This window comes from Pleurodeles waltl, chromosome 3_1, assembly GCF_031143425.1.
Source record: "Pleurodeles waltl isolate 20211129_DDA chromosome 3_1, aPleWal1.hap1.20221129, whole genome shotgun sequence".
Lineage (NCBI taxonomy): Eukaryota > Metazoa > Chordata > Amphibia > Caudata > Salamandridae > Pleurodeles > Pleurodeles waltl.
In genome coordinates, this window is record NC_090440.1 from 569,988,585 (window position 1) to 570,008,754 (window position 20,170).

At 43.2% G+C, this 20,170-nt stretch overlaps 2 protein-coding genes across 3 annotated transcripts in view; both read left to right on the plus strand.

The window, feature by feature from the left end:
- LOC138284333 (cell surface hyaluronidase-like) overlaps window positions 1-20,170 on the plus strand; it is a 633,659-nt gene that overhangs the window by 264,677 nt on the left and 348,812 nt on the right. For both annotated transcript variants that reach the window (XM_069223000.1, XM_069223001.1), the window contains 3 exons: window positions 3,941-4,072; window positions 4,232-4,267; window positions 5,134-5,286. In XM_069223000.1, coding sequence (XP_069079101.1) covers window positions 3,941-4,072; window positions 4,232-4,267; window positions 5,134-5,286 — 321 coding nt within the window. The remainder of the gene's footprint in view (window positions 1-3,940; window positions 4,073-4,231; window positions 4,268-5,133; window positions 5,287-20,170) is intronic.
- The window catches only part of CEMIP (cell migration inducing hyaluronidase 1), an 899,136-nt gene that overhangs the window by 131,963 nt on the left and 747,003 nt on the right, over window positions 1-20,170 (plus strand). The gene's annotated exons all lie outside the window — the stretch shown is intronic.

Consider the following 20,170-nt stretch of genomic DNA (forward strand, 5'->3'; position numbering starts at 1 on the left):
GCCATATGCATGTGAGCTATAACTATCCCTGGTTCCAAGAGTATTAGTGCTACTCAGCCTAGTTGTGCAGTTCATTGAAAACGTGCCCTCCCTTTTGCCACTTCTGTAATTCGCACCTCTTATACCTGGTGTGTGTCTCTGCAACTGTATTGTTACTTCTTGGTTTCCTCACAAAAAAACATATTTTCCTCATTAATGGATTTGTGCAAAGAAAAAAACACAGAATTGCTCACATGTAAAATGCAACTTCACACAGATAAGGACAAATGAAAGTTTCATAAGTGAAAATGTAAGATATAATAACCTTGTGGAAATAAGAGCAATTAAAGGGAAAGAAAAGCAAATGTCCAGATTACCAAATGTGTAATAAGAGAAATGAAACTCGGTGAATGCGTTTGAAGGGCACACCACACATAAAATGATGTCCTGGAGCAAATAATCTACTCAAACTTCCCCCATATTGCTCCTCTGCAAGCCAGGAGTTAGTCAAAAGATCACAAGGTACCCATGAACAAATGTGCAGAAGTGCAGTACCAGAAGACTTTGTCATGTGTGACACGTGGGGTCATGCAGAGGAAAGATGGATGAAACTTTAGAAGCAAATATCGCTCATTGTGTCATGGCTGATACGATCAATGTCACATACCAATTACATTTCAACAAAGAGAAACTCATGGAGTGTAAGGTACAACTCATAATTCAGACAAGGAGCAGAAATACTACCACAAAGCCTGACACATACCTGTTGAAGACCACTAGTAACTCCACCGAACACGTGTATTCTCACATGCATGCTCGTACATAACACAATTACACTAAACAACGGAGCCAGCTTGATCCATAATTTCTTCTCAGTCGCACATGCTCCTAGTTTTAAAGGGGCAATTGTACGCATGTGGGATTGTTACCAGTCCATGGAGAACATTTATAGACCATTAGTCGCAATATTTTGCTCGCACATGGAAACTTGTTAGTTTACCCCTTCAATAGTTACATTTTCATGCTGTCTGGGTTCAATACAAAATTTCTACAAAGAAAGATGTAGGTGAAAGGTACCATCATACAGACTAAAAACACTCCTACATAAGCCACAGTCGGAAATCCGCCACAGCTGCATATGTTGATGATCTTATGCATACATATTGCTTATGCTCCAAGAGGGATGCAACCAAAAGACGTAAGGGACCATGTCATACATCTCTTGAAAGTTTTAAATTCAGTTTCAAGGGCCAAGCTTACTGATATGCTATGTTCATCCACTGTTTAGCTTTTGAGTGCAGTTTGATTGTGACTGGTTGGGTCCTACAACTTGTTAGGCTGTACATATTGACATTAGAGGACAGGTAAACGTATGCCCACAGTAGCTGCACACACTAGATCAGAAGCAATGTGGACATCATTCACCTGAGCTTCAAACTCGAATATTATCAAGCAGATGGGCAATGAAAAAAAACGGCTATGGTAAAAGGTGAACAGTGGGTACCCTGAGATGCCTATATTGACATTTGTACAGCAGCTGAAACGTGGGTGCAGCCAACACATCTAAGACAGTTTTTAGCATCAAGATGACAATAAGAATGCCAGCACAGTCTTTGAAGAGTAATGCATAAGAGGAGAAGTGCATTGTGCAATTTGTCCATAAAATATTTTCAAATTACCAAAGACACACATTTTGTACGCTGGCAAATTTGTGCATTTTGTTCCTACTTTTCTTTGCTAAGCATGTGACGTGCCTCTCCAAAGGCTTTCAAAATCAATCACAAAAGTACAAACTGAGCAGCGAAACCAATGAACAGCACCTCCCCTTTCTCCCACAGTAAGTAATTTCCGAAAAAGCATTGTGCACTCGCTATAAGCACCTGCTGCTCAAGAGTGCGACCTGAGGCCACAATAAAGAAAAATACATATTGTGGTGCAACAACAGTAAATAATAATGTGAAAGAGTCCAAATCAAAATGTAGAATGGCCCATGTCTTTTTTTAGGGTCGAGCCTGCGTTGCATGTGCTCGCGCATGCGTATCGCAGCGAGACTCTTTTGTATTTAGAAAAGGGCTCAGAGCCCTGTCAACTTCACGTCAGTATTTTTTATTGGTTCGTGGGCTTCCCTAATCAAATCTGCTTGCTTTCATTAGTCTAAGGCATGCATACGTCAAGCCTTTTCTGGTGGCTAGCCCTCCTCCAGCGCAGCGACCAAGTACAGAAAACATGCGAGGCTCGCTGTTTTCCATCGGGCTGGTGGACTTCTTTTTCTCTAATTTACGAGCCCGATCTCGCTTGGCAGAAGTCGAGCGCCTTACATACTTGATTTCACTTTTTCGGGTTATGTACATAAATGCACTTTTGCCCGATAGGTGAAAAGTCGGGTTAGGAGTTTACAACGTGATCAGCTCTAACATGAGCAAACGCGAGACCCGTTGCATTGTAAATGCTTGTTTTATTGTGCATGACCGTAGACATATAGATCCAAGTGACAGAAAAACGACACAGATGGTGCACCACTATATGAAACTGAATATACCTTTTCCAGAATACACCAGCACAAACAGGCTTTAAGGGCATGGGTGTCAATTCACCAAAATGCCAGGGGTAGCAGAAGTGACATCACATGCCATTGGACCTTTACTCTGACTCACACACATATGCTTACGCATACACGGACATTTACACTTTCTCACGTAAGCACACTTTCATCTGCAAGCATGCATACAAAATACATTTAAAACATTTTTACTTACCTTAACTGCCAGGTAGGCTAATATTCCAATTAATTGTACTCCATCTTCATTACATAAATAGTAAATAATATTATTCACTATTTTCTGTCATAAACAAATTGATGGTAAACCAGGAAAGTGGATCCCCATCGTCCATTAGCACGAGCTGCCCCTTTGTTCCAGGCACTGATTCTGCCACCTCTGGGGCCAGGGGTCGCAAAAGAAGTAGTGCTGGGGGTCACAAGTGGCAAGCCAGGGGTCGCAGCTGCGACCCCTAAATGACATTCATGTTTAAGGGTCATATTTAAATTATTTGTAGAGCCTTAAAATATTTCAGTTGATAAAGAACTTGTATGATGAAGTATTCTGTTTTTAAAGTGTCCCTGCATGCATATATGTAAGTGACTTATACACCATGATCCTAGCTACTGTTTTCATGAGGGAGGTTTATCGTAGGCAGAGCAGCTGCAGGTGGGTAGGAGCAGGTGGAAGAGGGTTGCAGCCCTAAGGAAGGAGTTTACAATGGTGATGTGAAACGTGTAGGGGTGAAGCTTAACAAAACGAAAATCCTGCATTTTCAACCAGAAACATCACCCCCAAAATGAAGTATAGTAGTCTCCATGTTTTTCTTAAAATTTGTATTTCCTACTGAAGATGACGAGGAGCGAAATGTAAATTTCTTGATGATCCGTAAACAGGATTTAAAGCACTCTGCACTTCAGTGTACAACCCTATACATTGCAGTACAGCAGAACAAACTTCACTATACATGCCAGTACAGTAATTCACAATGTAGTTTATCGCAACACACGACACTGTGTGTGTCAAATACAGTATACAATGTTATATTTAACACAACCTGCTTCACTGGATAGACATTCTATGACAGCTCACAATATGTCATAACTAACAGACTTACAGTGTAGGATAGGTACCCTCAGATATGGATGTGCTGCTTGACAAGCTTTAAACAAGAAGGCTTATATCTGAGCCATCTGACCGAAGTACTCATCAGCTTTTCATTTGTTTCTATATCATGACTGCTTTCATCACTTCAGTTCTTGCAGCGCTAACCATCTCATGGACCATGTAATCCCTTAGCTAAAAATACGGACCAAGCTGCCTTTTTTGTTCTTCTGCTTTTTCAAATAAATTTAGTGTTGAGAGATGGCAACATCTGGGCTGCCTCTTCCTCCAGCGCTGCTCTAACCTGCTATTTATTTCAGGTTTCGCCCACATAAAGATGCGGACCCCGCAAAGCCACGAGTCCCAGCTGTCATTGACGGTCTCATCGCTTTCAAAAACAATGACCATGGCGCCTGGGCCAGAGGAGGTGACATCATATTTCAGAATTCAGGGTAAGTTAGTGCTGCCTCAATATGAATCGTGCCTCAACAAAACCACCTTCCTGTGGCAGGTGTCTTGTATTGAGTTATAGTTGATTTTAAGCAGTTGCATGATTAGCCTTGCAAGGTGAGATAACACGTTGCTTAACCTGATTTCACTCCTTTTTCTAGGTTCTCAGATAACGGGATAGGGCTTACTCTGGCTAGGTAAGTACCTGTATTTATGTAGTACTTAACAGCTTCTCTCGCTTCTAGATACCCTGTATCTGTTCCAACTGTAGATATATAGGGTTCTAATTGAGACCAGGGATTTGAGGACCTCTGAACTGGAACCTAGCTCTATCTGTTTCACATATTTTACTTTCTCTATAGAGGTCAGGTTCACTGATCCTTGGCTATCTGCACACATTCTGTGCACAAGAGATGCTGATGCAAGCGTTCTGTACCAGGGCTGTCACCAGGGCTGTCACGTGTGCACTCAGTGGCAGATTTATCAAAAAGTCATGCAGAGTAATGCTGCAAGATAATTTGTTGTGCTGCGTTGCTTGACAGGGAAAGAGCAGAAATGCCCTACATCTACTAAGATATGATGCATTCCTGCTCTCTCCCTAAACTGGTGCACTGAGTGCTGCCTAGTACGAACGCTGTGACACTTGCGCCAAGGTGCAAGGGTGCCTGTGTTACTGGCAGGATTGTTTCTGTGCAGGAACGTGCACCTTCCTGCACAAAAACAATCTAGGAGGCATTTTCCTCTTCCTACGTGTGCTGCAGAATGCAACACACATAGAAAGAGGAAATAACAAGGAGAAATAAAGATATTTCTCCTCATTATTCCTCTGTTGGGAAAGCGTACCGTTTTGACACAATCTCAGTTTGACACAAAGAAGCGATCTGCGTTATCCTGCATTACTCTGGTTTTATTAAGACACACAAAGTGGTTTTACATGGCTTAGTAAATCCCAGAGAAGGACTTGTGTTGCCTTGCATCACGTTAACACAAGTCCTTTGTAAATCTAGGCCACATTTTGGGAGCTCTTGTTACCTTATGCTTCTTCATCTTTCTCTGTTTGCAGTGATGGAACCTTCCCGACAGATGAAGGTTCAAGTCTGGAAGTCAGGGACTCCATTTTTGTGGGTGAAAGCAACAACGTTGGCTCTAAGGGTGGACAAAACAGCTATTGGGGCAGAGGAGCTAGGGGTGAGCAGCGCACCCTCCCCCGAAACAAGTAAGTTACTTACCAGCTCAACTTTATTTGACCTCTTTTGAAATTGTGATTCTAAATGGGGAGCACCCAAGAGCCTCAGAGGCACTACATGGGGTGATCACCTCAATTCATGTCATCAGACTTTTTTCAGTTCAGTTCTTTAATCTACACAACAGCCATATCACATTTTTCATTCTTATTAATTCGTTGGAAGCAAACCAAGACTATGGCACCCAGAGTGAATTTGTTTTGTCACATGAAAATCCAGGATTCGAAAAAGTGGCCATGGGGACATGGAGCAAGCTAATCACCCTAGTAGTACAACATGCAGTCTCTACCAGCCTATATACCGAGTGGCAGAAATAAATAGATTAAAAGAAGACTCTAAATATTCTTGACTTACCCGCAGCAGTGGAGTTAAGCAATTCATGACCTATCTTTATATAACGTGGTTTGAGGGTTGAGGCCCAAATTCTGATGGGGCAGAGCCGAACACTGAGAAAAGAACGGGAATAATGGTATATTTCAGAGCACTGTTATCCAACGACAGCTCAAAAGTGCACAAGTGCAAAAGGATACTCCATTAATCACTCAGGTGACCTGGTAGCATCCAGGACACCGGCAAGGTGTAGTTTCAAATGAAGCCTGAACCTGTATTGCTTTATATCAACTTTGGACGGGGGCAGAGGATTTTGGTGCTTTGGGATTAAAGTGAGGCGTCCTTTAGAGTTCTACTGCAAGGTTAGAATGTCACTCACGGCTGTTATTAGGATTAACGTTATTCAAATCATTTGGGCATTCACTCAAGGTTGGGTATAAGATTTGTGGCTCAGCTTATTCATTAATTTGTTTATTTAAGTATTTATTAATTCAACCTATGTGGCTGGAGTGATTGCTGCTTGTTATGTACCTTCTGCAGGGCAAACTGACAGAGATGTATTTTCTGTGAGAGCGAGGGCCCAGGCTACGGCAGACGTTGGAGATGTAGGTACTAAGCATTTGCAGCGATATGGCATCATCAGGTGTCCCTGCTGGCTTACAAAACCTAGGCAAGATGTTTTGCTTCATTTGCTCCCATATCCTAGGCGAAGACAGGAATCCAGCAAGGCAGGTTTGAAGTTTCTGTAACAAGACTTCACAGTTCACTAGCGGCGCATCTCTTCAAAAAGTATCACTGGAAGTAGAAACTTTCTCTCGAATTGAATCCACATTGATCAGCTGTGGAGAATACCAAAGTTCTAATATCTCGGGTAGAGCAGAGAGATCTGGTTGAAATATGCATAATTTCCTTTGCAGAAGTAATGTGAAATGGGCAAAAAATTATGCAAAACTATACGTTATTAGGCAGAATACCGGCTTTGGCATTTTGCTTATTCTTTAGTGCAAAATTTGTCCTTGTATCCACTTTTTCAGTGAGGATTCCTTTCACAACAAACAAGCATTGGCAAAGTCAATAGGTCTAGCCTTTCACATAGATACAGTACCTCACGTAACTACTAGATGTCCTTCTCTATTCAGAAGAAAGAGCATGAAGCCTTCAACAAGACTGCAGTCCTTTGACACTTTACTAGATGTCCCTCTCAAGTAAGAAGCAACAGCTTAAAAAAATGGCCACAAAGTTACAATAGCTCATGTGGTTACTAAATGTCCCTCTTAAGTAAGATGCAGCTGCTTCATACGTCCCTCACAAAATTGAGGGCTGTTGAGCTTCAACAGAAAAAGTTACATATTCACATTTGCTTCTCAAATAAATTGTTTTTGATATCAATAGGATAAGTGACTATGCCTTTGAAAGTATATGCTGATGAAGCAATATCACAATTTTAAAATAATATCTTGAGTACTATGGAATTCTTGTGTTGACAACCTAGTATATATAGGTAGTAACAGTCACTGGTTAAGTCAAGTGCCTTCAACTGTATTTTTGGGAAACTATTTCCCAGTAGATTGCCAACTACCTTATTCTGTGAGCTGTGGTATGAAGAAACCAAATACAAGCCAACCAATAAAGATATTTGGTGAATGGTATTTTTATTCAATCACAGTGCTGTAAACAAGTAGTGCTGTGCCTGGAGGAGCACTCCAGAAAAAATCCAACAATTCACAGACAGAAGTAAAGCGCTCACTGAGGAAGGTTGCAAAATTGTGCTTTATTGTGATACTACTCAACTCAGTTGAGTTGTGTCACAATAAACCACCATTTTGAGCCTTTCACCACCACCACCTCCTCCTTCTCCTCCTCTTCTTACAGCCGTAGGACATTCACCCTGGGGGTAAGACTGATGAGTCCGAGCCCCACCAAGTGAGTATGTCCCACATTGACTGGAAGCTGTCAGCCTGACTTTGTTGGCTACCTAGCAGTACCTCACCTAAACCTAGAAGGTAAAGGTGATTTGTGGCAGCCTAGAAACATAACGCTCCTCAGGGCAGTTGTGGTGGACAGATCATACCCCTCTATCTCAGTTACACAAAGTCTCACACATGCTATGCATGCTATGGCAGACAACCAGATGCAGAGTAAGTGTCAATATTTACTGAAGCAACTGCATCCAATGATAAAAACCATGAGCTGCGATTATTAGGCAGATGAACCATAATACAATGATGATTGTGACCATTAGAGTAAAAAATATTAACAGTCCCGCCATCCTGATCTAATCATAAGATCTAGTGTTTCCTATCTACACCCTAATGTCTAAAACTGAGAACATAGTGGTATTAGCCCTTCTGCCTATCCCAGTGTATGGGAAGACTCCCGACCCCATACCTGAAAGACCAGCATGGTCTGCCTGTAGTCTGCTGGCAATACTCCCCTTTGGCTGGAAAGACAAGGCCAGGATCAGTGAAGCTCTCAACAAAATAGTGTACACCCGTAGACGGGCATGGCCTCTACCCTCCTCAGGCCTATGCAGTGTTTACATAACAAAACATGTGTTCTGAGAACAGGCCTGACATGATGATATGTCTATGCTTGAGGGTTGACTCAGTAACTCATGGAGCGACAATAGTTGGTAAATTTATCATGTACAGAACATGACAGCCTTGAGCAGGGAACAGAGTGAAATGCATGCAAAGGACTGATAAATGTAAAACACAAATAACTATGTCTTCTCAAAAAGGCAGCTAATTAAAAAATAAAAAAACAACCAAGCTAAAAAGCAAGCTGTGCTAAAATATAATAAAATGAATAAAACAAATAAAATTTGTATGTATGCGAAAGGGCACAAGTTATGGGCCTATAGCTAAATTAAGGTGTTGAAGATCACCCACAACATTACTAGGTGGCCCTCACAAGTTAAATGCAAAATCATTGATATTCTTTCATTAAAGTGCAGTTCCTCAGGTTGTTCTTAGAGGTCCCTCTAAAACTAAAATGCAAGAGTGCTCAGAGTCTTACATGAAGCTGTAGTTTCACTGGTCATCCCTCTCAAGTCAAATGCAAAAGCATGGTTATTCTTTCAAGAAGCTGCAGTTCCCCAAGTCGTTACTAAGTGTTACTCTTGAGTCAAATGCAAAAGCATTGAAGTTCTTTCAAAGAGCTGCAGTTCCACAAATGATTACTGGCTGTCTCTCGCAAGTTAAATGATGGGCAGTGAAATTCTTCATGAAGCTGTGGCTCCACAAGTCTTTACTAGGCATCCCTCCCAGGTCAAAGCAAAAGCACTGGAATTCCTACATGAAGCCACCGTTCTGCTAGTCCTTTCTAGGTGTTCCTCACAAGTCAAATGCAAAAGCATTGACATTCTTTTGTGAAAGTGCAGTTCCACAAGTCATTTTTTGGCGTCCTTTTTGAGTCACATCCAAAAGCATTGGAATTCTTACATGGAGCCACAGTTTCACAAGTCATTATAGGTGACCCTCACAGGTCAAATGCAAAAGCATTGGTATTCTTTCATGAAGGTGCAGTTCCACTAGTCCTTACTAGGTGTCCCTCATAAGTCAAATGCACTAGTAATGACAAGTGAAACTGAAGCTCCATGTAAGAACCTGCAGTTTCACTAGTCATTACTAGGTGTCACTATTCACCCAGATGCAAAAGCATTGAAATTTGTACTCAAAGCTATATTCCCACTAGTCTTTAGTAGGTGACATTCACAAGTCAAATGCAAAAGCATTGACATTTCTACACAATACTGCAGTTTCACTAGTCATTAATAGGTGACCCTGTTGAATCAGATGCAAAAGCACTGAAATTCTCAAATGAAGCTGCAGTTCCACTAATTGTTACTAGTTGTCCCTCACAAGCCAAATTCAAGAGTTTTGTATCTATTACATTAAGTTGTAGTTCCACAACTCATTACTATGTGACCCTATCAGGTTAAATGCAAAAGCATTGAAGTTCTACATAAAGTTGCAGTTCCACTAGTCCTTACTAGGTGTCCTTCACAGGTCATATTTCCACTAGTATTACTAAGTGCCTCTCACAAGTCAGTTGCAAACACACTGATGCTCTTTTACGAAGCTGCAATTCCAGTTGAGGTCCCGCTCAAGTCAAGTGCCACTGCTTCAAATGATCTACTCCAAGCTAAGAGGATGTGGCTATAACATATAAATTTGTATAGTCACTTTTGCTATTTTAATAATTAATGCTTGTTTTTCTTAGGATTATTTACTAGTGGTGGGTGGAATGAGCGGAGTTCTACTCCACGGTATTCTGTGGAGTTGGGTAAAAACTCTGTGGAATTCCACTGAGTTTTGCGTGCGGCACTGCCCTACCACCCTGGCACTGAATGCTCCCGATCTCGTAAGCGTTAAGCAGGGTCTGGCCTGTTTAGTAGTAACACTAGCCAGGCCAAACCCTGCTAAGCCCTTCTGAGATCATGCGCATTCAGGCCAGTGTTTCAGGCCTCTTGTGCTGACACAGTCCACCGGCCTGGAGCATGCTGCACTCAAACACACCTGCATGACACTTCCCTTCACCAACTGCCCCCCTTCACAAACTTGCTTCTGAGTGCCAAGCACGCTCCCTGTCTTGCATCAGCCTTGCATTTGCTTCGTCTACACTTAAACACAGCCTCAGATCGACCTTTCTTTAGAGCCCAGAACTACCAGCAGCAAACCAGCTCACCACCAGCAGCCTGGCATTTTCACAAAGTGCCTAGCCTGGTTTGCCACTGGGCTCTAAGGCCCTCCCAGAGGCCACACACATCTCTGTCTGGCAGGGGCTGCCAGACTACCATTCTGCAGCTGATGCTCCCCCGGACTCCAGCTCCCCCGGTCTCCAGCTCTCCCTGCTGGCACTAGCACCGTACCCCTTAACACCACTTCCTTTCTCACGGACTATGAGGAGACAGGTTATTTTCAAGTGGAGCTCTGACTGCAAGTGTTCTTTATGCCAAGCACAGACCCCTCCATCCCCCTCATATGCAAATACTCTGCACATAGAAATGTGCACATAAAAGAGAAAGTGATATAAGGGTCTTACCTGGTTCCATGTCCACTTCAGGGTCCCCGTTGCCACTTGACAGTAGCCTGACTCTCTGCCTCCTTTTGCCCCCTGCTCCCACTGAGGACAGTGAAAGGGGGGAGGCCTAGATCTGGTGCTGGTGCAGCCCCTCACCAGCACTCCAGCAGCTTGCAGCCCAGTTATGGGCCAAACAGCTTAAGCACAGATTGTCTGTGCTTGTGCCGTGTGGGCCATAACTGTGCTGCAGTGCGCACGCAGTGAGCTCTACTCCACTGCCGGAACTAGCGGAGTGTATTTGGCCGAACTCCACACTCCAAGCAGAGTGCGGAGTGCCAAAAACTCCATTAACTCCACCAGCGGAGCAGAGCTCACCACTCCCCCCGTATTATTTGCCAAGCTGGTTCGTAATAACTGAGTAGAAATTACAGATTTCAGTACATTTCTTGATTTTTATTGAGGTAATTAATTACACCCTACACTACGTAGGAACTTATATTAACTGGTAAGTACAAGTGATTCGGTAACTCATTTTAACTGGGGGGTTTTGGGTGGGCGTCAGCATATTCTTTGGAGTCCATCCATCATACACTGTGGAAATTGACATTTATGTGAGGAGCCATGGCAAAACAGATCCAAGAGGCGAAAAAGTAGATCATAAACACGAGGGGATGTGGCTTCAATCTATGCTCGGATGGTCTAATGATTTGTGATAATTTTTTGTAGAATAAATAAATATACCAAAGTTGGTTTATAGTCAGGAATTCAAATGTCTCAAGGAGGAATGGGTCAATGTGGTTCAACATACCAAATAAACTGTTATTTAAATAACTTTACTTTTCACATTGACTAATCATAACTACAAGTTTACAAAGGTACAACAATGTATTTATACTAGTGCATTAAAACCATTGCAAATAAAGCCATGATTTAAATATGTCGAAAATAAAAATAAAATTCATAATTAAGAAAGCAGCACCTCTGGCTGGTTGAATTGCCACTGTTGAGCCGAGCTTTTTCCCTGAGATTCATGACATTTATAAAGTATGCACTCAAGCTGATGTTCAAGACTTGAATTGAGGCCACTACTGCATGCCTGTACGAGTAGATTCCCATTAAATTAAACAATTGTTTTATCCAAGTTCATCTCTTAGCTACCAATGCTGTACAAGCATACACACTATGTTCAATGAACTCCTTAAGGTAGCCCCGAATTTACATTTCCTTCTCGTGTTAATCTTGCGCCATTTTCGAATTAAATGTTAAGGGATATCACAAGGGTTTATAATGTAAGGCTTTTGAGGGAGACATACCCAGATACATTTGGATAGTAAGTACTGGATAGCTTTTATTAACAGTCCATGCATGTGCGTTATTTGACAATTTCAATTTGTCTTCTAACAATCACAAAGTGTGCATATTTTTTATTAGGAGTTTTTTGAAGATGCTGAGGATAACAGGAGTATTCCACAACCTCACTATTTGCAGATTGGAAAATGACGCTTCTGAGAAACAGTGTGAGAGCCATTTCTCCCCCAAGTGTGTGATTTCCAGCCAAAGCATATGGTTGAGTGTATCATTTTGTGCTGAACGGAGTATAAACCATACATTCAGAAAATACCCCTTACAGGCAATTGTTTGCTTTATTAGTCCAAAGTCTAGGTGGATATGAGCTGTCGAAAAGTACTGCGGCAGGTGGACAAATTCTCTTGTAGGTGAGTGAAAAGAGTTTGCCCAAGAAATTCACCTCTCTTTCCCACAGCTCTTCTGAGCTGTAGGCAAGAGGAGGAAGTAAATTTGAGTTGATTACTTTCAACACAGGGACCAGTGTCGGTCCCCAAAGTTGTTTGAACAGTCTATGGAACGCATAGAGGAGGGAAAATGCTGGCTTTTCAGTAAACTGCACGTGAGGGAGGAATGATACTCAATTAGCTATACAGAGCCCAATAAATTTATATTCAAATTCTTTCAGTACTTGGCGACTATTCAAGTCCCAACTGGCAGTTTTTCAATTATTTTGATAACCATTACTATGATTTTAGTTGTTGGAAGGTTTGCTTGCATCTTTTTGGTGAGATAGTAACCATAAAGTATAGTCAACAGATGCCTTAGCATTTTTTCTGCACAGGACTCTGTATTTTCTGGGCACACCTGAGATGATCGGGGGCTTGCTGGTCCTAGGGCTGCTGTATGTGGGCCTATGGGGTTGCTCTGATAAAACATTCCTGTAGGTTCTTTGATGTCTTCCTCAGGGATCCATTCACTTTGTAGCTTGCAGAAATCATTGAACCAGCCGTTATCATTAATGTTAGTATGAATTGCTGCTGCTTCCCCCACTTTCAAGTCGTTTATAATACACCAAATTCTTTAGGGTTCTTTTCCTGGTTGCCACGAAGACGTCTCACCCAGATGTCATTGTGGCGCTCCCTTTTGGCTTCCCAGAATGTTTTTGTTACTTTTGTCTGAGTGCTTTAACGTTGACTGATTGTGCTTGAATCTGTACATTTTGATGACTGAATCTTATTTTCTGGTTTATTTCTTTTTATGCAGTTTTCAAAGTTGTTGTATACATCACTTTAGATTTTGACTTAGGCAGCCAGTGCATGCGCCGTGCTTGTTTCATAGGAATGTTGTATCAAAGGCTTGGAGATAAGCAATTCTCACACTCATATGGGGTTGCTATGTACCTTTTTCAGCTGCTTATACGCAGAGGCACAATCAACCTCAACACCAGTAATGAGCACGCCATTCCAGCCAAGCTTTTTCAAAATGGTGGTGTATGTTGTTGCCCCGGGTCATTTAATTAATCATGCATATCCTCTGCTGGAAACTAAGATCCGGTAAACCAGGGCTTGCCATAACAAGAGGTAATTGACCAAAATATCTAAAATGCAGTATTGGGTGGCCAAATTATTGTTGTAGAATATTGAGGACCAGAATATAGCGAAGGTGGGTTTCTATGGGTAAGCCAAGTTCAAAGATTTACCATGCTTACCTGCACATAAGTCCTTTGACTATATTGTGTGTATATATATATATATATATATATATATATATATATATATATATATATATATATAATAAACACACACATATATAAATACAAGTATACATACATATAAATATGTGTGTGTTTATTTTTTTTTCCAAGGTGTTAAGAAAAGTAAATTCATACTTACCTCTTTTCACTTACCTTCTCGATATACTTGTCCTATACTACTATTTTGACACTGTATTTCACCATGCATTAGGCATGGTGAGACACTGGTAATCTGCTTCTCATATACTTTAGAAAGGCAGACAGTAGACACGTCGAGCTGATTTATACACTAAAAGGCAAGTCATTTTACCAGCAGTTAGATAGCTTTCACGGCTAGCTATGTCACAGTTACTTGGCCCAGAGACATCCGTGGCCTGGGACGCCAAAGTCTTTTGTGGTACACATCCAGAATCACCATCATGATTCTCATGATAAAAGTAGAGCATACAGATTATGGAAGGCAAAAATTGAAAAAAGTGAAAGGGAGTTGCAAATTTCTCACAGCTCACAACGTTCTGCTGTGTTTCCTTCTCCACACCCCACGAGAAACTGAGAAAACATTTTCTGGATGACCTGCTGGTGCTATGACCGCCTCACTTCACCTTTTTAGAAATGTTCTCTTATCCAGCGACTGCCACTCTATTAGCACCGAGGAGCATCGCTCCCTGCTGCCAGCACTGCAAGCATGAAAGATAAAATGGCAATAAATAGAATTTATTACCATTTTATTTTTCCTTTTCTCCGGCCAAGCCGTGTTTGGGGGCGGGGCCACTGCTGCTGACTGGCAGCAGGGGAGTGGTGCTCACTCCACCAGTTTAGAGTGCACATGTCAGTATGGCTTGCCATCTTGTGACAGCCAGCCTGGCATGCACACTTTAAACCTCTCTACCCGTCTTTCTTGGAAAGCCGGGTGGAAAGCAAGTACAGGTGCCTAGTGCCTCAGTGGGCATGGAGCCAGTCAGCTCCAGCCAATCCTGGTGCGTCTGTCGTGCTGCCTGTGCAGCATGAGAGCAGCATTGTGATTGGAGGAGGGAACTCACTGAGGCTCTGGTAGCCTATGCTGGTGGAGCCACTGATGATGCGACGGAGAGGAGCACCAAGGGCAGAGGTAGATGGTAAGTCAATCTTTTTGTTATGTTTAATAAATTATTTTAACATATTGCCTGACACTGTTGTAAACTTGCAGTGACTTCACCCTCAATTCCAGAGCTCTCAATCGTGGCCAGTTCTAAAAATTGCTTAAAACAGACCATGATTAAAAGCTTTGGCTTTAAGCCTAAGAGCACTGTTGTTTTTTTCAGTGCCTTAAAAGTTCTATTAGTCCGGAGCCGCCACTGCTCTGAGTGATCTAACATTGTTTCTAAAGGATCCAGTTGGTAGGATATGGGTGTTTGACTATTTGCCTAATGTGAGCAACAGGAAAGAAACAGGGAAATATTTGACAATCTAAACCAATACATATTTTACTAATACAATAATCTGCTCCACTGTGGAACTGGATTATATTGAAGATTCTTTATAGCAGTTCTTTATATGTCCAAAAGTCTATGTGCTTTTATCTGGATCCAGTAGAACACATTTGTAACTGGTCAATGGGAATGTCTCCCAGAGTGGACATCTGGATGTAGTTGCTAAATGTTTGAATGCACAATGTCATTGCGGTGCTCCCATTTGGCTTCCCAGAATGCTTTTTTTGCTTTTATCGGAGTGGTTTAACGTTGTCTGATTGTGTTTGAATCCGTGAATTTTGATGACCTTCTCGATATACTTGTCCTATACTAATATTTTGACACTGTATTTCAACATGCATTAGGCTGATAAACAGCACTTCTGCCGAACACTCGTGCATCATTTATAGTATCGTTGTAGGCAAGTGACATCCTCAGAGTATGGCACAGATGTTGATGGAGGTTCATGTACACAACCACAGGGGTACTGATTCAGAGTTCTGTGCATCGCCCTTTAATCTTTTAACACTAACTCACCACAGGTCACTTTACTTGGCGCTGCAAAATAATGGCCCACTGCAGCCTTGTGAACCGGTAGTGTGTAGCAGGTGTTGTGCACTTATGTCGATGCATGCCAATGAAGGTTGCTGAATGGAACAGAACCTCCAACGCCATCCATCTATGTCATGTGTTTGCACTCTATGGCAAAGAAACACAGCCGACCCTTGAAATATTTTATACATTTACAAAGGTCACCTTTGCATCTGCTGCATTATTTGTTGGTCATGTCCTCACAAAACCTTTCTCTAAAATAAGACATCCTATCATTCTGGTTAGCAGTACAGGAAATCTCGATATACCTTCCGCCCAGCTTGCATTGCATCTTCTCCTTCAGAGGCCCCCCAAGGTGAGGGCACATCCAGTTTCCTATATTTATACAGCCCGAGAGCTCACCCTGTGCCAAAGAGGCCTGTAAAGCAAGACAGTGAGACTTTCTAGTTGTCTCAGTACGTGCTTCTGTAGGCTCTCAGTGAGGGTAGCTGGACGTTCTGTTTGTTGCTGGGGTTGTCCCTTTGTACTGTTTACCCAGGTTCCTTGTTTGCACCTGTGCAGCTGTATTGTAGATGTGAGCATTTGTCCATCTCTGCTTTGTTGAATAAATATTGATTACGTGTTACAATCATGTTTCTGTTCAGTGCAGTAGGAGTGCTGGTGTTAGTGTTAACTGCCACTTGTACAGGTCAAAATCTGCCATTACTATGGTATTAGAGCAGGGTATGATTATCGAAATATTTCTGACACAGGAGGCTGATACGGTTTTATAGGAAGTGTATGGTCATTGTCTGGAAGTTTGTGGTCAATGTGTGGTGTGTGTGCTCAGTATGTGGATGTGTGTGATCAGTGTGTTGGTCAGTGTATGGAGGTGTGTGCTCTGTGTGGGGTCATTGTCTGGGGGTTGTGTGATCGGTGTGTGGTCGGTGTGTGTAGAGGTGTGTCTCCTTGTATTGAAGTGTGAGTTTAGTGTGTCGAAATGTGTGGTCAGTGCTTGGAGGTGTGTGGTCACTATGTTGAAGTGTGTATTCAGTCTGTGGTCAGAGTGTGGACGTATGTGGTCAGTGTGTTGAAATATGTGTTCTCATGTTTTTTGTGTAAGTTGGAAAGGGAACTGTAGGGAAATGCCTCCCCTTAGCATGGTTACCCCCTAACTTTTTGCCTTTTGTTGATGCTAGTTATGATTGAACGCGTGCTGGGATCCTGCTAACCAGGCCCCAGCACCAGTGTTCTTTCCCTAAGCTGTACCTTTGTTCCCATAATTGGCATAGCCCTGGCACACATTAAGTCCCTTGTAAATGGTCCCCCTGGTACCAAGGGCCCCGTTGCCAGGGTAGGACCCTAGGGGCTGCAGCATGTATTATGCCACCCTGGGGACCACTCACTCAGCACATGCACACTGCCTTACAGCTTGTGTGTGCTTGTGGGGAGAAAATGACTCCCCTCAGAATGCCATGCCCACATCCCACTGCCTGTGGCATAGGTAAGTCACCCCTCTTGCAGGCCTTACAGCCCTAAGGCAGGGTGCACTATACCAAAGATGAGGGCATAGTTGCATGAGCACTATGCCCCTACAGTGTCTAAGCCAAACCTTAGACATTGTAAGTGCAGGGTAGCCACAAAAAGTATATGGTCTGGGAGTTTGTCAAACATGAACTCCACAGTTCCCTAATGGCTACTCTGAAACTGGGAAGTTTGGTATCAAACTTCTCAACACCATAAATCCACACTGATGCCAGTGTAGGATTTATTGAAAAATGGACACAGACGGCATCTTAGAGATGCCCCCTGTATACCAGTCCAAACACCAGTGTTAGAACGAGCAGTTCCTGCCAGCCTGCCACAACCAGAAGGGTTTCTGGCCACATGGGGTGAGTGCCTCTGTCACTCTGTGGCCAGGAACAAAGCCTGCACTGGGTGGAGGTGCTTCTCACCTCCCACTGAAGGAACTGCAACACCTGGCAGTGAGTCTCAAAGGCTCATGCCTGTTGTTACAGCGCCCCAGGGCATCCCAGCTAATGGAGATGCCCGTTCCTCCGGACACAGCCCCCACTTTTGGCAGCAAGTCTGGAGGAGATAATAAGAAAAACAAGGAGGAGTCACCCACCAGTCAGGACAGCCCCTAAGGTGTCCTAAGCTGAGGTGACCCCTGCCTTAAGAAATTCTCCATCTTTGTTTTGGAGGATTCCTCCAATAGGAATAGGGATGTGTCCCCCCAATCTCAGGGAGGAGGCACAAGGAGGGTGTAGCCAGCCTCAAGAACAGTAGCCATTGCATACTGCCCCCCAGACCTAAACACATCCCTAAATTTAGTATCTAGGGGCGACCCTGAACCCAGGAAATCAGATTCCTGCAACCTGAAGAAAGAAGGACTGCTGACCTGAAAGCCCAGCAGAGACAACGGAGACAACAAATGACTTGGTCCCAACCCTACCGGCCTGTCTCCAGACTCAAAGAACCTGCAAAGCAATGCATCCAGCGGGACTAGCGACCTCTGAGGACTCAGAGGACTGACCTGCACCTAAAGGACCAAGAACCTCCTGAATACAGCGGCTCTGTCCAGCAACAAAACAAGCCACTTTAAAGAAACTCCAACTTCCCGCCAGAAGCGTGAGTCTTCACACTCTGCACCACATGCCCCGGCTCAAGTTTGGAGAAACCAACACTGCAGAGAGGACTCCCAGGCGACTCCAACGACGTGGACACCCTGAGTCGACCTCCCTGCACCCCAACAGTGACACCTGCAGAAAGGATCCAGAGGCTTCCCATGACCGCGACTGCCTGGTAACAAAGGAACCCGATGCTTAGACCAAGCACTGCACCCACAGCCCCCAGGACCGAGAGGAACCACCTACCAGTGCAGGAGTTACCAGCAGACGGCCCTCATTCTAGACCAGTCGGTGGCTGGCCCGAGAAGCCTCCCGTGCCCTGCCTGCATCGCCAGAGTGACCCCCGGGTCCCTCCATTGTTTTCAATACCTGACGCCTACTTTGCCGCTGAGGGTGTGTTTTGTGTGCTTGTGTATGTCCCCCCCAGTGCTCTACAAAACCACCCTGGCCTGCTCCCCGAGGACGCAGGTACTTACCTGCCAGCAGACTGGAACCGGAGCACCCCTGTTCTCCATAGGCACTTATGTTATTTGGTCCCTCCTTTGACCTCTGCACCTGACCGGCCCTGTGTTGCTGGTGCTGTGGCTTTGGGGTTGCCTTGAACCCCCAACGGTGGGCTGCCTATACCCAGGAGACTGAACTTGTAAGTGCTTTACTTACCTGAGAAACTAACCAATACTTACCTCCCCAAGAACTGTTGATTTTTGCACTGTGTCCACTTTTAAAATAGCTTATTGCCATTTTAACCAAAACTGTGTGTACTACTGTTTTAAATCAAAGTTCTATACTTATCTGTGTGAAGTACCCTACAATTTATGTACTTACCTAAAATTTGAATCTTGTGGTTCTAAAATAAATTAAGAAAAGAATAGTTTTTCTATATAAAAACCTATTGGCCTGCAGTTAAGTCTTTGAGTGTGTTCTCATTTATTGCCTGTGTGTGTACAACAAATGCTTAACACTATCCCCTGATAAGCCGACTGCTCAACCACACTACCACAAAATAGAGCATTAATATTATCTAATTTTGCCACTATCAACCTCTAAGGGTAACCCATGGACTCTGTGCACACTATCTCTCACTTTGAGATAGTATATACAGAGCCAACTTCCTACAGGAACCCTTATTGTTAATATAATATTGCTAATATCCAATTGATCATCAGCTTTAATGCGTCCAGGGCTGTTCTGATTTAGAGCTGCGTCACTGACCCTTTCTCAAAAGGAGTTTGGTAACAAAGCTGTGGTGACATCCAGTCTTAACTAATATTGGCAATCCTAACCAACCCTTGGTATGCATGTTTGATTGTGACAAAACACATTCTTCATTCATGCATAACACGTGTTACATCAGGCATAAGGCCTAATTTGTAGGGTGGCGGTGATGAAACACCATCACGTCAGTGACGTTGTTCCCTCTTCACCAAGATAGTGGTCTGCCCACCTGATTTAAATGCAGGTGGACCTTAAGCTTGGCTGCATTGGTGACTAATCTGTCATCGACATAGCCAAACTTCTCTGACGCAGTAAGGGCAATATGGATGGGCGGACATAGAGCCGTTTATTTTTTTACTGTCCATCACCGCCAAACAAACCCTGGTGATAAGGGACAGTAAAAATCACAAAATGCCCCCCTCGCCATTGGCAGATGACTCCCATGGCGACGGAGTATTATGCTTTTTTTAACAAAAAAAGAAAAAAAACACCCTGGGGCTTTGTAAAAAAGAAAAAGAAAACTCTTTGGTCAACGCTTCATTTGTAACACAATTAATGCTAGTGCCCAAAGCACTTCTCAGAAGACAGTGGCCGGTGATAGTAAATGTCCTGGCATAGTCCAGAATCCACCTCATGC